This window comes from Arvicanthis niloticus, chromosome 6 (genome assembly GCF_011762505.2).
Source record: "Arvicanthis niloticus isolate mArvNil1 chromosome 6, mArvNil1.pat.X, whole genome shotgun sequence".
Lineage (NCBI taxonomy): Eukaryota > Metazoa > Chordata > Mammalia > Rodentia > Muridae > Arvicanthis > Arvicanthis niloticus.
This window is the reverse complement of record NC_047663.1, coordinates 47,101,618-47,113,642: the sequence shown is the minus strand read 5'-3', so window position 1 is coordinate 47,113,642 and position 12,025 is coordinate 47,101,618. Positions and strand designations below refer to the sequence as shown.

General features: G+C 38.5%; 1 protein-coding gene across 1 annotated transcript in view; it reads right to left on the bottom strand.

Moving 5' to 3' along the window:
• Positions 1-352: 352 nt before the first annotated feature.
• Positions 353-12,025, bottom strand: part of Pafah1b1 (platelet activating factor acetylhydrolase 1b regulatory subunit 1) — a 51,099-nt gene continuing 39,426 nt past the window's right edge. The window contains exons 7-11 of the mRNA XM_034504601.2: positions 11,019-11,121; positions 9,770-9,998; positions 8,444-8,545; positions 5,625-5,781; positions 353-4,118 (exon numbers count right to left, since the gene is read on the bottom strand). Coding sequence (XP_034360492.1) covers positions 4,045-4,118; positions 5,625-5,781; positions 8,444-8,545; positions 9,770-9,998; positions 11,019-11,121 — 665 coding nt within the window. The 3' untranslated portion in view covers positions 353-4,044. The remainder of the gene's footprint in view (positions 4,119-5,624; positions 5,782-8,443; positions 8,546-9,769; positions 9,999-11,018; positions 11,122-12,025) is intronic.

Here is a 12,025-nt window from a genome sequence, read left to right as displayed (position 1 = left end):
AAGCAAGAGATGATAGAAACAAAATGGGCAGGGCACCCACCTCTAGGATTGAGTCTTTGTTTATCTTTAAGAGGCCAGTTTGTAGTCATTGTTAGAGGAGGAAAGTGCTTAGCTATCCAATGCAGTCAGTAGTAAGGCTCAAGCCTAGAACTACAAGAGCCCTGCCTGCATGCTGCTCCTCCCAGAGAGGGAGTAGACAACAGCATAGACAGTGGCAGTGCAGAAGCTCCCAAAGGCTCTGCTGCTTACAGCCAACCAACATTCTTTCCGTTCCTGGTGCCAAGAGTCTCACTTCCTACCAAGATCCATACCACCTCACCCCCAATACCCACTGAAAAAATCCCACCAGATCTAGTTTTATAGGCATTTAATAGTTTACCAATTGGTACAATAAGATTTTTAATATGCAGAAAACATGAATAAATTTTGTTTTACACAGTCTGAGAGCAACAAACCTTACTGTAAAACACAAGAGCAATATTATATACATTCCTTTACTGATTTTTAAAATTGTGTCGATATCTTCGGTGAACTCTTACAATCTGGGGAACTGTTTTCTCCAATTACCACCTCTGCAACGTTCATATGAAATCAATGCTTGCTTTCATGTCAGTGTCAGGATCGACTTCTAACTCGTAGAGTTTGTGTTTATTTCTAACATCTTCAGAGTGAGCTTTGGGGATGCCTGAAGGATAAGCAGGCAAGAAAGCAGCTACTTACATGATACAGTGAAAGGATAAAAAGGCCTGTTCCAGTCGTGACTTGTGAGTCCAGCTTACCCCATCCCACCCAACCCTGCCCACTGGAAAAAACCAAAACCTCTCTTCCAATTTTTCCCATGTTGCTTGTCTACTGTGACATTCCTTTTTGCACCATCTAGATTAACCAACACATTGGGTTTATATACAGCTGGACAGGAAGAGTAACCTTTTTAAGTGTCTTCTATTTCAACTTGTTGCTTAAGGATTATCAAGCCACCACTGTCAACAAACAAAATGTCCTTATTTTTAAATATTTTTCTTTAAATTAAAAAACAAAAAAATAAACTTTAGTGAGTGGTATTATCTGGAAGTTCACAAAGAACAGAAAGAGGCAAACAGGAGACTGGGCTTAGTGAGCCTAAAGCCAAAGCTTTCAAAGGACTAATAGTGCGTCACGGCCCGGGACGGCTTGCTAACACTAGTGATTGTGGGTAGTGCTCCGAGCACACCATTGGTCACACCACATGCAGACAGAACAGGACGGTCTTAGTCTCCTAAAGTGCAAGATGTCATGTCAAAAGCAACTATTTTCCAGGTCATGTCTACACAAACCTCTGCAGCTTGCACTCTCCATGCGGTTAGGACTTCTTGGGCACGCTGTGCTATAGGGGGCACTGGAATGTCTGTTTCACACACAATCAACAATCATCCAAGTACACAATTCTATCAGCTTTTTATTTAATAAGCAGCCAATCTGACTCAAGAAAGTAACAAAGCAGCAGCAAACCGCTAACCAATTCATAAAGTCCTCTACTTACAACCAAAACCAGTTAACTTCATCATTGTCCTTATCCCAGGCAAGGCACAGGGTTAGACAGCAGACAGAGAAAACAGTAACATAAAAGTAAGGGCATCAACAGGGCAGTGTCAAACAACAGTGCGAGAAACCTTTGCAAATCCGATATCAGATGTGGATGTTGCCGTTGCCCCGCCACCCTTCATTATTCAAACAGGGCTTGTTATGTTTGGATCCAGCTGTGGACCATCCCTGAGATTCAATGTTTGCTGCTGCTTAAGTGAAGGATGTCTGGTAACTCAGCTAAGCAGCAGGCTGTAGCAATCTCCCAAGTAAGGACAGCTTTGTTACAGAGCACTCCCTCCTCCGTTGTCAGTGAGTCACTGCTGCAGGGGAGGAGACCCAGCAACAGCAGCTTAGCTCCTCTACATTGGTACCATTCTTTATTGTTTCTATGAATGATGTCTAGATGTTGTGGCTTACCCTTAAACAATTCATGTTGCTACATGCTAAAACTGGATTAAAAGACATTTTAACACATACAAAAGAATGTTAAGATGCACCATTTCTATGTATTTATATTCTTGAAATAGGACAGGAAATAGCAGCAAATGAGAACGAAGATATTTTTCCATAGCTTTTGGAGGAAAATCCAGTCAGAACAGCTAGGAGAAAAAGATTTCCCAATGTAAGCAGGGATATGAGGCAATGTTGTCCTAAAAGCTAACCAACAGTGTTTATGGAATCATGATGGAGTTTTTGTCCTCAAAAATAGCCACTTAGTTCTCAAAACACTTTTCCCTTCTAGAGAAATCTCTGAGGAAGATTAAGAACAAACAAAAGGACACAAGCTAAACAGTGAGCTGCTGCTGGAGCCTACTCTCTTGTTACATCTACAGGACATTGACCCTCTGTCCTTTCAGGAATCAAATTTCCATCCAATACTTAAAGGGACATTAAAAAAAAAAAAATCCATTATACAAACAAAATGCAATCCAGAAAAAATTTATAGTTGTTAGGCTGTCATTGTTATGTCATTGTTTCTGTTAACTTTTCAAATTGATTTTCTTAAAAAGGAAAAAAAGTTGGTTAGCTAGGTGATAAATTCTTTATTAACAATTGACAATGGAATAGTGTTCCAAAAGTCACAGGCAAAATTCTCTTAAACCTACTGTAGTAACTCTGGATCAAAATATACAACCCATCAGCAATGTGTAAAACGGTAAATGGCCACATTAGAGGGGAGAACAAAGGAAGTGACTTTCTCTTAGCTTAGAAAAGCCCCTCAGAGTCAGAAGCATAGAAGAGTTTACTCTAAAGCATGGCTGTGGTTGGTATTCCCCAGCAAGATTTACTCTATGCATGTTTTAGCACTTCTTCAAAAACTCAAGACCCAACAACATGGAGGTTGTATGTGTGTGATATACATATATAGACATATCCACTTATAGATAGGCCCATATACTTATAAACATTTACATATAAACAAAAGAAAAAAAAAACAGTATATTTCTATGCACGCTCCATTAAACCCTGTCACTTTTTTGTAACTTGTAAGTGAAACAGTTCAAACTGTAATCAGGTTCATGTTGGAAACTGTTCCTTCCACTCCTTTAAAATGCGCACGCAGCTTTGTCAGCATCTGTCATTCTGACATGCACATTGCACATCCCTAAGAACATCATAAACACATAGTGATCTGTACCATGACACTCAATGGGAAGATCAAATTCTACTGGGGAGTCACATTACTACACAGTCCAACAGTGTGGAGAATACAACTCTTATGTCTAGTGTGGAGGAGAAAAGCTTTAAGTAGGACAGTGTTTCCTGACCTGTTTACAAAGCAGTAAGACCCAAATGAAAAAGGATTCACTATTAGCTGCTGAGATTTTTCTTGAGATTTACGATCATTTTCTTACATAAATAAACCACTAGCCTTTGCTTGATAGGCTGCCAAAACAAACATATCCTATTGATTTGGCAAAGGGGTCATGACAAAAACTTCAGTGTGTAATCCCCATTACACAGATGGAGCAAAAGATTCTGAATTGTAGTCTTATTATCTAACACCCTTAAAGATTTATTAAGCACACTTAAGTGATGTTACATAGATACACATTTCAGAAAAAGCCCTAATAACCACCACTTTCCCCAAAATGAGGCCATCAAGTCAGGCACCAACAGATAGCAGGAAGAAAAACAATAATTAATAATCTAACATAAAATGACACTGTCAACTATTCAGTTTAGTGCCCTAGTTCAATTTTTATTCGACTTCTGCCCTTGTAGGCCTGGTGTGACCAATGCCAGCCCAGGTTTTTAAACCCTATGGTACTTCTAGACAACATATGTAAATTTACAGTATACAATTTGGATTCACCATGCATGAATACTTTGTGTGTAACATTTAATAAGCTCAATCTACATCCAGAATAATTTACATGAAAGGACAATATTTATTTAAACAGAGCTCAAATGGGGTAACCATGGTATCATCAGAGTGCATCCAGAGGAAAAAGGGAGGAAGAACCAAATGTGACTCAATCAACGGCACTCCCACACCTTTACTGTTTGATCTACACTGCCAGTAACCACATAGGGTGCCGTCTTATGGAAATCTGAAAGAGAAAAGAAAAGGCTTGTTTTCAAACCATACTAAGCCAAACAGAACTTTTTGTTCATTTTCTGAGCAGTATCTTTTATATAACCCCAGCAGGCCTTGAACTTGATTTCCTCCAGGTCAGCTTCCCAAACTCTGGGAGTCCACACTTGGATACAATATCCACGATTTTCTTTATATACATACCCATCCAAACCTCTAAAATTACTGAGCTTACCAACTGGGTGAGGGAAGTTAAAACTCAACTCCTAAATACCACATGATGTCATCCGTATCGTCCCAAACAATGCTCAAATCTACTAACAAGTGCACACTCAGCCAGCATATCCATTTACTGACTGTTGTGCTCTAGGCTTGGTACTAATGCTTTACATGGGCAACTAATACAACACTCCTGCCTAACTTACCAAGGGCTTTATTGTCACTATAAAATCTATCTATCATACCCTAGTATATTACAATTTACTGAAATCACTCTTATGAACTCCAGATGGTAATGAGGACATGGCATTTATACAATACATATATATAGTACGAAAGTCGAAAGTCCCTTTTTTTTTGCTTTCTTAAACAATAGAATCCTGCCATGTGTCCCTTAAACAATAGTGTCCTGCCATGTATCCTTTGCTATGTACATCAAAAGCTGGACTCAAATTTGGGACATAAATGTGTCACGATGCCTCCAGATATTTTGTCTGCCTGTCTCTGTAAAAGTGTGTGCATATGTAAGTATACATATAGGCTCAAGTAGAGAAAGGTCAGAGGACAACTCTCAGGAGTCATTTGGGATGTGGAGACTAAACACAGGCTTTCAGGCCTGTCCAAAAGCACTTCTACCTGCTGAACCATCTTGCTAGCCCTATTTGTTTTTTTTTTTTTTTTTACTTTTCCTCGAAACAGGGTCTTGTTATGTAACCCATGCTATTATTTTAAGATTCCATTTGCTCTTCTTCTGCAGTATTAGGGATTGAAGCTAACATCTCATAAAGCTATGCTAGCTGTTACACCATTGAGCAATATCCATAAGCACTTAAGCCTTTAATATAGTTCCTCATGGTGTGCTGACTGCCAACTATAAAATTATTTCATTGCTACTTCATGACTGTAAATTTGCTAGTTATGAACCATAATGTAAAAACCTGATATGCAATCTCAAAAGGGACTCAATCCACAGGTTGATAACTTTCAAGATTTCTTTTAAAAAATTTATAAGTTAATAGGAAAGAAAAAATTACCAGCCAGTCAGCAGGAGTCATCAGTAAGTAGCCTTTCACAAGTCTAGTTTCCAAAACCAATGCACAACAGAGAAAACAGTATTTTAACTATAAGCTTAATTCTAAAGAGAAGTTTAAAGCCACTGGCAGGAAACCACAAGGTTGAACTAGGTCTTTTACCCTTATAGAACTTGGTCACTCCTTACCTGGAAGTCGACAAGGTTACATAAAACTGCTACATCTGGCACTCCAAAATTCAAACGCTCAGAAGCCTCACAGTATGTACATACCCAAGGAGGTGACAAAGTGTTCATGCGCATTGAGGGTCTTCATGCACCGCTTGTTCTTGTAATCCCATACACGGAGGGTCTTGTCATCAGCACAGCTCAAAATAAACTTCCCCCCAGAATGGAACAGAACTCCACGTACCCAATTATCATGACCCACCTTAAAGACAAAAAGGTATTTGACTTATATAAGTAACATTTGGGATATAACACTTTTAACACGGAAACCATATAAATCAGTGCTTTTTTCTTTTCTCTTGACAAGGTCTTATATAGCACAAGATAACCTTGAATTTCCAGCAGGTGCTACCAGTTCATGTGGTACTGGGTACTAAACCCAGGGTTTCTAAGCATGTAAATTCTATTCTACCAAGTGAGGCACATCACCAGAAACCCACCACCTTGAAACAGGCTCTCATGCAGCTCAGAGCTGCCTATACTCACTGACCTTGAAATGATCCTCCTTGCTTCCACCTTTGATGCTGGAATCATAAGACACATACTACCATGTCTGGTCTTGTACAGTGCTGGGGTTTTAACCCAGAGCTCTATGTATGCTATGCTAGCCAGGCACTCAACTGAGTGTGTCTTAAGACACACTAGTATTCTTTCAAATTTTCACTATTTAATTTTTAAAAATTATTATGGATATGGGTGCTGTGACTATATGTGCCTGTGCAACGACTGGAATGCAGTGACCTCAGAGGCCCAAGAAGGGACTGGATCCCCTGGAAATGGAGTTGTAACTTTCACGTGGGTTAGAAATCAATGCCAGATGCTCTGGAAGAGCTCTTACTACTGCTAGTGCTTTAAACCACTGAGCCATCTCTCTAGACCCTCAACACTATCTTGGAGGAAGAGGAAGAGGAGGAGGAAGAGGAGAAATAATAATTAATTAAAAATTGAGGAGTCAAAGAGATGACTAAGCAGGTAAACACTTCAAGGAGCCAGAAGTTAGTGGTATAGACACCCTTAATCCCAGCACTCAAGAAGCAGAGGTAGGTGGCCTAATCTAGAAAGAGAATTCCAGTACATAAAGAAACCTTGTCTGAAAACAAAACAAAACAACAAAAAGAGCACATGGAGGAGCTGAGGAGCTGAGTGAGCAGTTAAGATCAGGTATCACTCTTTTAGAGGACTGAAGTTGGGTTGCCAGCATTCAATGTTGCTCAATAACTCCCACTTCAGGAGGAGTCAATGTTTCTGGCCTACTAAGGGGGGCTGGCACACACATCTACATAAACACTCAAGGAAATACAAAAGTACATTAAAACAAAACCCACAATAAGAAAATGAATTGAACATGGTAGTGCACATTCAGTACTTGGGAGGCAGGTTGAATCAGAGTGCCAAGCTAGTCTACATAGTTAAGTTACTTACAGGCCAGACAGGAATATGTTGTAAAACCATGTCTCAAAAACAAAACATGAACCAAACAAACACAAACCCCCCATATTTTTGTGGCCACACCAAAATGAAGCAGGAAAAAGTATCCCAACAAGTTAGAAGCACAAAAAGTTAGAAGCAGAAACCTAGGATAAATGGTGACCTTGCAATTACAGAGAGAAGAGCATGAAGATTTTAAATAAAGATCCATTTTTTCCAACGTGGTACAAACGAACCTAGAATATAACACAGTTTTTCTGAGAGATGGGGTCTTGACTATGAAGTCCTGGCTAACCTGGAATTCTATATAGACCATATTGTCCTCAGACAGACAGAGATCCTCCTACCTCTGCCTCTTGAGAATTGGGAATTTCCTTTATCTTTTTTGTGTTTGTTTCTTCTTGTTTTTCAAGACAGGGTCACTCTGTGTAGTCCTGGCTTTCCTCAAACTCAAGAGACCTGCCTGTCTCTATGAAGATTAAATGTATGTGCAACCCCCCCCCCCCCCACACACTGGTCCTTCTTTTATCTTTTAAATTAGCTTACAGTAATGGGTTTTCTTTCAGCACTGCCATAAATATTTACATAGTTTTGGTTGATTCTGTCTTGTTCCTTCTCTCAAATTTCTCCTCCCATTTCCCCACTGTTCCCTTCCTACTTCTAGTATTCCCTTCTCAATTAATCCTGTAGTATACTTTAACAGTTGCTAGCATTCTATATGTAGATCTAATCAGCACTTATGCAGTTTCTAAAACTATGAATGCTATAGTGTAAGACTTGCTACTAGCTTAACAACAGCCAGAATGTCTAATACCCACCTCCCTTATATTGAATCTTCAAAACTGCTAAAATTACTTTAACACTTTTAACTCATTAAGTTAGAATAACTAATTTTACAATAGGAAAATAAACTAAGCAAGATAAATGTCAACAAAGAGATGACAGCTGAAAAGAGAAAGAAAATCTTTAAAAAGTCAGACTGGAGAGACGGCTCAGTGATTTTGTTTGCTTTTCCAGAAAAAATGGGGTTCAATTTCCTGCACACAAACTCCAACTCACACCTGTGTGTAACTATCTAGTTCTAGAGAATCTGACACCATCACAAAGACATACATACAGGCAAAACACCAATGCACATAAAGTAATTTTTTTTTCTCAAAAAGTAAGCAAGTCTGTAAGAGTTTTCTTTCTCCTCCAGAGTAGCTATTACGTAGTGAACTAAGGCCCTACCCCCAGCACTGACTGGTTTTGTTTATTTTCTGTAACATTGCATTCCATAAAATAGCACTTTATTAAAACTTTAAAGAAGTTTATAAATGCATAGTTATTTTAAGGCCCAGAACTGAGATTTAGTAAGAAAGCACACGATTATCTAATCCAGAATGATAGGTGCACAATCAAGATGGCAAAGAAGTAGCACAACCATGCAGACTTACAAGAGTCATAAGGCACATGCCAGTACTGACGTCCCACATCTTAATAGTTTTGTCTCTGGAACCAGACAGCAAGAAGGGTCCAGGCTTGCCACTTTTTTTAGTCTATTAAAAAATATAAAAATAATTATTTTCCCCATACAAGAAATAAGGTCTAAAGGTTTTCTCTAAAATAATGACATTTATTTGAAATCTTGCAAAACAAGCTGTTTTCATTTATTGAAATGCATAGCTGTACCTAGCCTACAAAGAAAGATAGGCCCTGCCTAGGTAACACCAACAATGAAATGTACTGACCAGGACTTCTGCAACGAGGTTAGATACACATAGCTAAGTGACACACTTCTCTCCTAGCATGAAAAAAAGGTCCTATTTTTAAGCCAGTCAGTATTTCTTATATAAATTTAGCATCAAACTTATTATATATTGTATATAACAACCACCAGAGGGTATTATAAATAATTTTATTTAGAATTTATAATAGTTGAACTTTAAACAGAGTTTGTAATTTGTAATGAAGAGATCACAAACAGATTAATTTAGAGCCAGATCTCTGAGTTCAAGGCCAGCCAGGTCTACATAGAGAATCTGAGGATAACCAGAGCTACATAGTAAGGCCCTGTCTCAAAACACAAACAAGACTCAAAAGAAAAAAATTATTTACATTTATTAAGATGTAGGTTTGACTGGTTGGTTTTAAATTCATTTTCTCTCTCTCTCTCTCTCTCTCTCTCTCTCTCTCTCTCTCTCTCTCTCTCTCTCTCTCTCAAAGGGAGGGGATGGAGGGTTAGGTTTCTTCCTTTGCTCTGCTTTTTGTTTCTTTTTGAGATAGAATCTTCTATAAGCCTTTGGCCTTAGTCTTCCCAAGTGCTGAGATGCTATCATCTCAGAGCCACCACGCCTGGATTTAAATGATCAATTCTCTCTTTACTAGACGATCTCCAACTTATAACAAATCAAGAATGAGCTATTTTGTTTATCTATTTGTATATGTACTCAATTCATGCCATGGCATGCAGGTAGACATCAAAGGGTGACTTGAGGGAGCTGGTTCCCATCTCCTACAGTGTAGGTTCAGGAATCAAACTCAAGTCAACAAACTTGGTGCCAAGTGTCTTTACCTCCTAAGCCATCTTACTGGACCAATGATAACTGGTTTAAAAATATAAACACTACTGACAACTACAAAAAGCAAAAGGCCTCAAAACTCAGATTCCTAGGCTACAGTCTTAGTTGTATCCAGAGACCTTAGACTGAAAATCACACAAGTTATCTAAGGCTCTATGACACAGTAATAAAATCATACAAAGATATGTAATCATACAGTACCTCAGATCCTGTTGCTTCAGAGATGGAAGAATATGAACTTTCTGGAGCCCAGGAAATGCATTCTACCACATGTTCATGTTCTCGGAGTTCAGCCTTGCATTCCTTTGTTGCTACAACCCACACACGCACAGTCTGGTCATTGGAACAGCTGGCTATCAGAGTGCCATCCTGATTTGGCCGCACCATACGTACCCATTCTCTGTGTCCTGTGAATGTCTTCACACAATAGCTGTCAATTTAAGTAGTAGTATACATTGTGAATAAATGGTAATCATTGGAACATTTTCCAGAAGTGATACAAACTGAATTATAAATCAAGATGAGGAGAACAGCATTAGTTAGAGAAATTTACAACATCAATAAAATAAATGTAAAATCTTGGTTAATAAAATAATGGGTACTAGCCTAAAGTAAAACAACACTAGGTAAAATACGCTGACAGGAGATACCACGAAACACAATAAAACTTAAAAACCTCAAGCCTAATACATGTATACCAGCATATATATTATTTTAATTTTAATTTAAACCCGCATAAAAGAAAAACAAAACAACAAAAACAAACCACACAGAGAAAATAGAAAGTAGGTATCATGTAGAACTGGCTTTCAAGAATCCTTATTACAGCCTGGCAATGGTGGCACACACCTCTAATCCCAGCACTTGGGAGGCAGAGGTGGGTGGATTTCTGAGTTCGAGGCCAGCCTGGTCTACAGAGTGAGTTCCAGGACAGCCAGGGCTACACAGAGAATTCCTGTGTGTGTGTGTGTGTGTGTGTGTGTGTGTGTGTGTGTGTGTGTGTGTGTGTGTGTGTAAAAATTAATTTGGTGCTAGGGATGGAAACTAGGGCCTTGTACATTAAAACAAGTGCTCAGACTGGAGAGATGGCTCAGAGGTTAAGGGCACTGACGGCTCTTCCGGAGGTCCTGAGTTCAATTCCCAGCAACCACATGGTGGCTCACAACCATAATGGGATCCAATGCCTTCTTCTGGTGTGTGTAAAGACAGCTACAGTGTGTTCGTATACAATAAATAAATAAATCTTAAAAAATAAAACAACAACAACAAAAAACAAGTGCTTTTACTACTTTGCTAAATTTCCAAGTCCTCAAATATATGTGTGTGTGTGTGTATGTATGTATATCATGGTGATCATTCCAGATTAAAGATAAAATTACTATTTACAAAACAATTTTGTTTTGTTTTTATAATCTTTTTTGGCTGACTCTCTCCAACTAAATCTACTTACCCAGTTTGCACTTCCCACATTTTTATAGTTTTATCCCTTGAGGCAGACACTATATGATCTCCATTAGGCATGATGGCTACTGAAGAGACATTGTGGTCATGGCCTAAAACATGAAATACAGCAAAGTATTTAACACTGCACTCTGGGTTTTTTCTATGGTATTTTAAAAAACTATAGAAAGTACTCTCACACTGAGCTTTATCTAAATAACAAAATTAAAAAGTAGTAAGAGAAAAAGAGGTAAGAGGCAGAATTTGATCCTTTATTTAGAAGTTTATCTTTGATGTTCATAGGAGAAAATGCATTAATAAATAGTTCATAAATACCATTCACATATTTTTCAAGGAATAGACAATGACTGCAAGGAACTTCCCTGTCTTTTAAGAGAGGATCTCAGTAGAGCCCAAGCTGGCCTAGAACACTTGACAGACCTGCCTCAGCTCTTAATTGGGTGAAAAGACACAAACTTCAAGCATATACTCAATGTAATAATAAACCTAACTGTGTGCTAAATACCAGATAATCTTATTGTTTTGCTTCCTTTTCTTTCCTTTCTTTTTTTTTTTTTTTTTTTCCTGTCCTGGAACTCACTCTGTAGACCATGCTGGTCTTGAACCACCTGCCCCTGCTTCCTACATGCTGGGTTAAAGGTATACACCAAAACTGCCAGGACTGTTTTGATTTTTTGAGATCGGCATACTATGCAGTCCAGTTGGGCTGGAACTTGCTTTGTAGTGAAAGCCAGCCTTAAACCCGTGATCCTCCCACAAAGGATTCCTGCCTGCTGGGATTATGTACAGGCACCAATTCACCTGGCTTGTTTTAAAATCACTAACACAGATAGCATTTGTTCTTACACATATCTACACAATTATATTCCATATCTTTAAAGAAAATAGAAAAATAAAACAAAAAAGAACCGACCTCCTCAGTAAATTAATTGTCCATTTCTCTTGGACTAATATGAACTGGCAGTTTTTCTTATCTAAATATACTTGAGAATACAA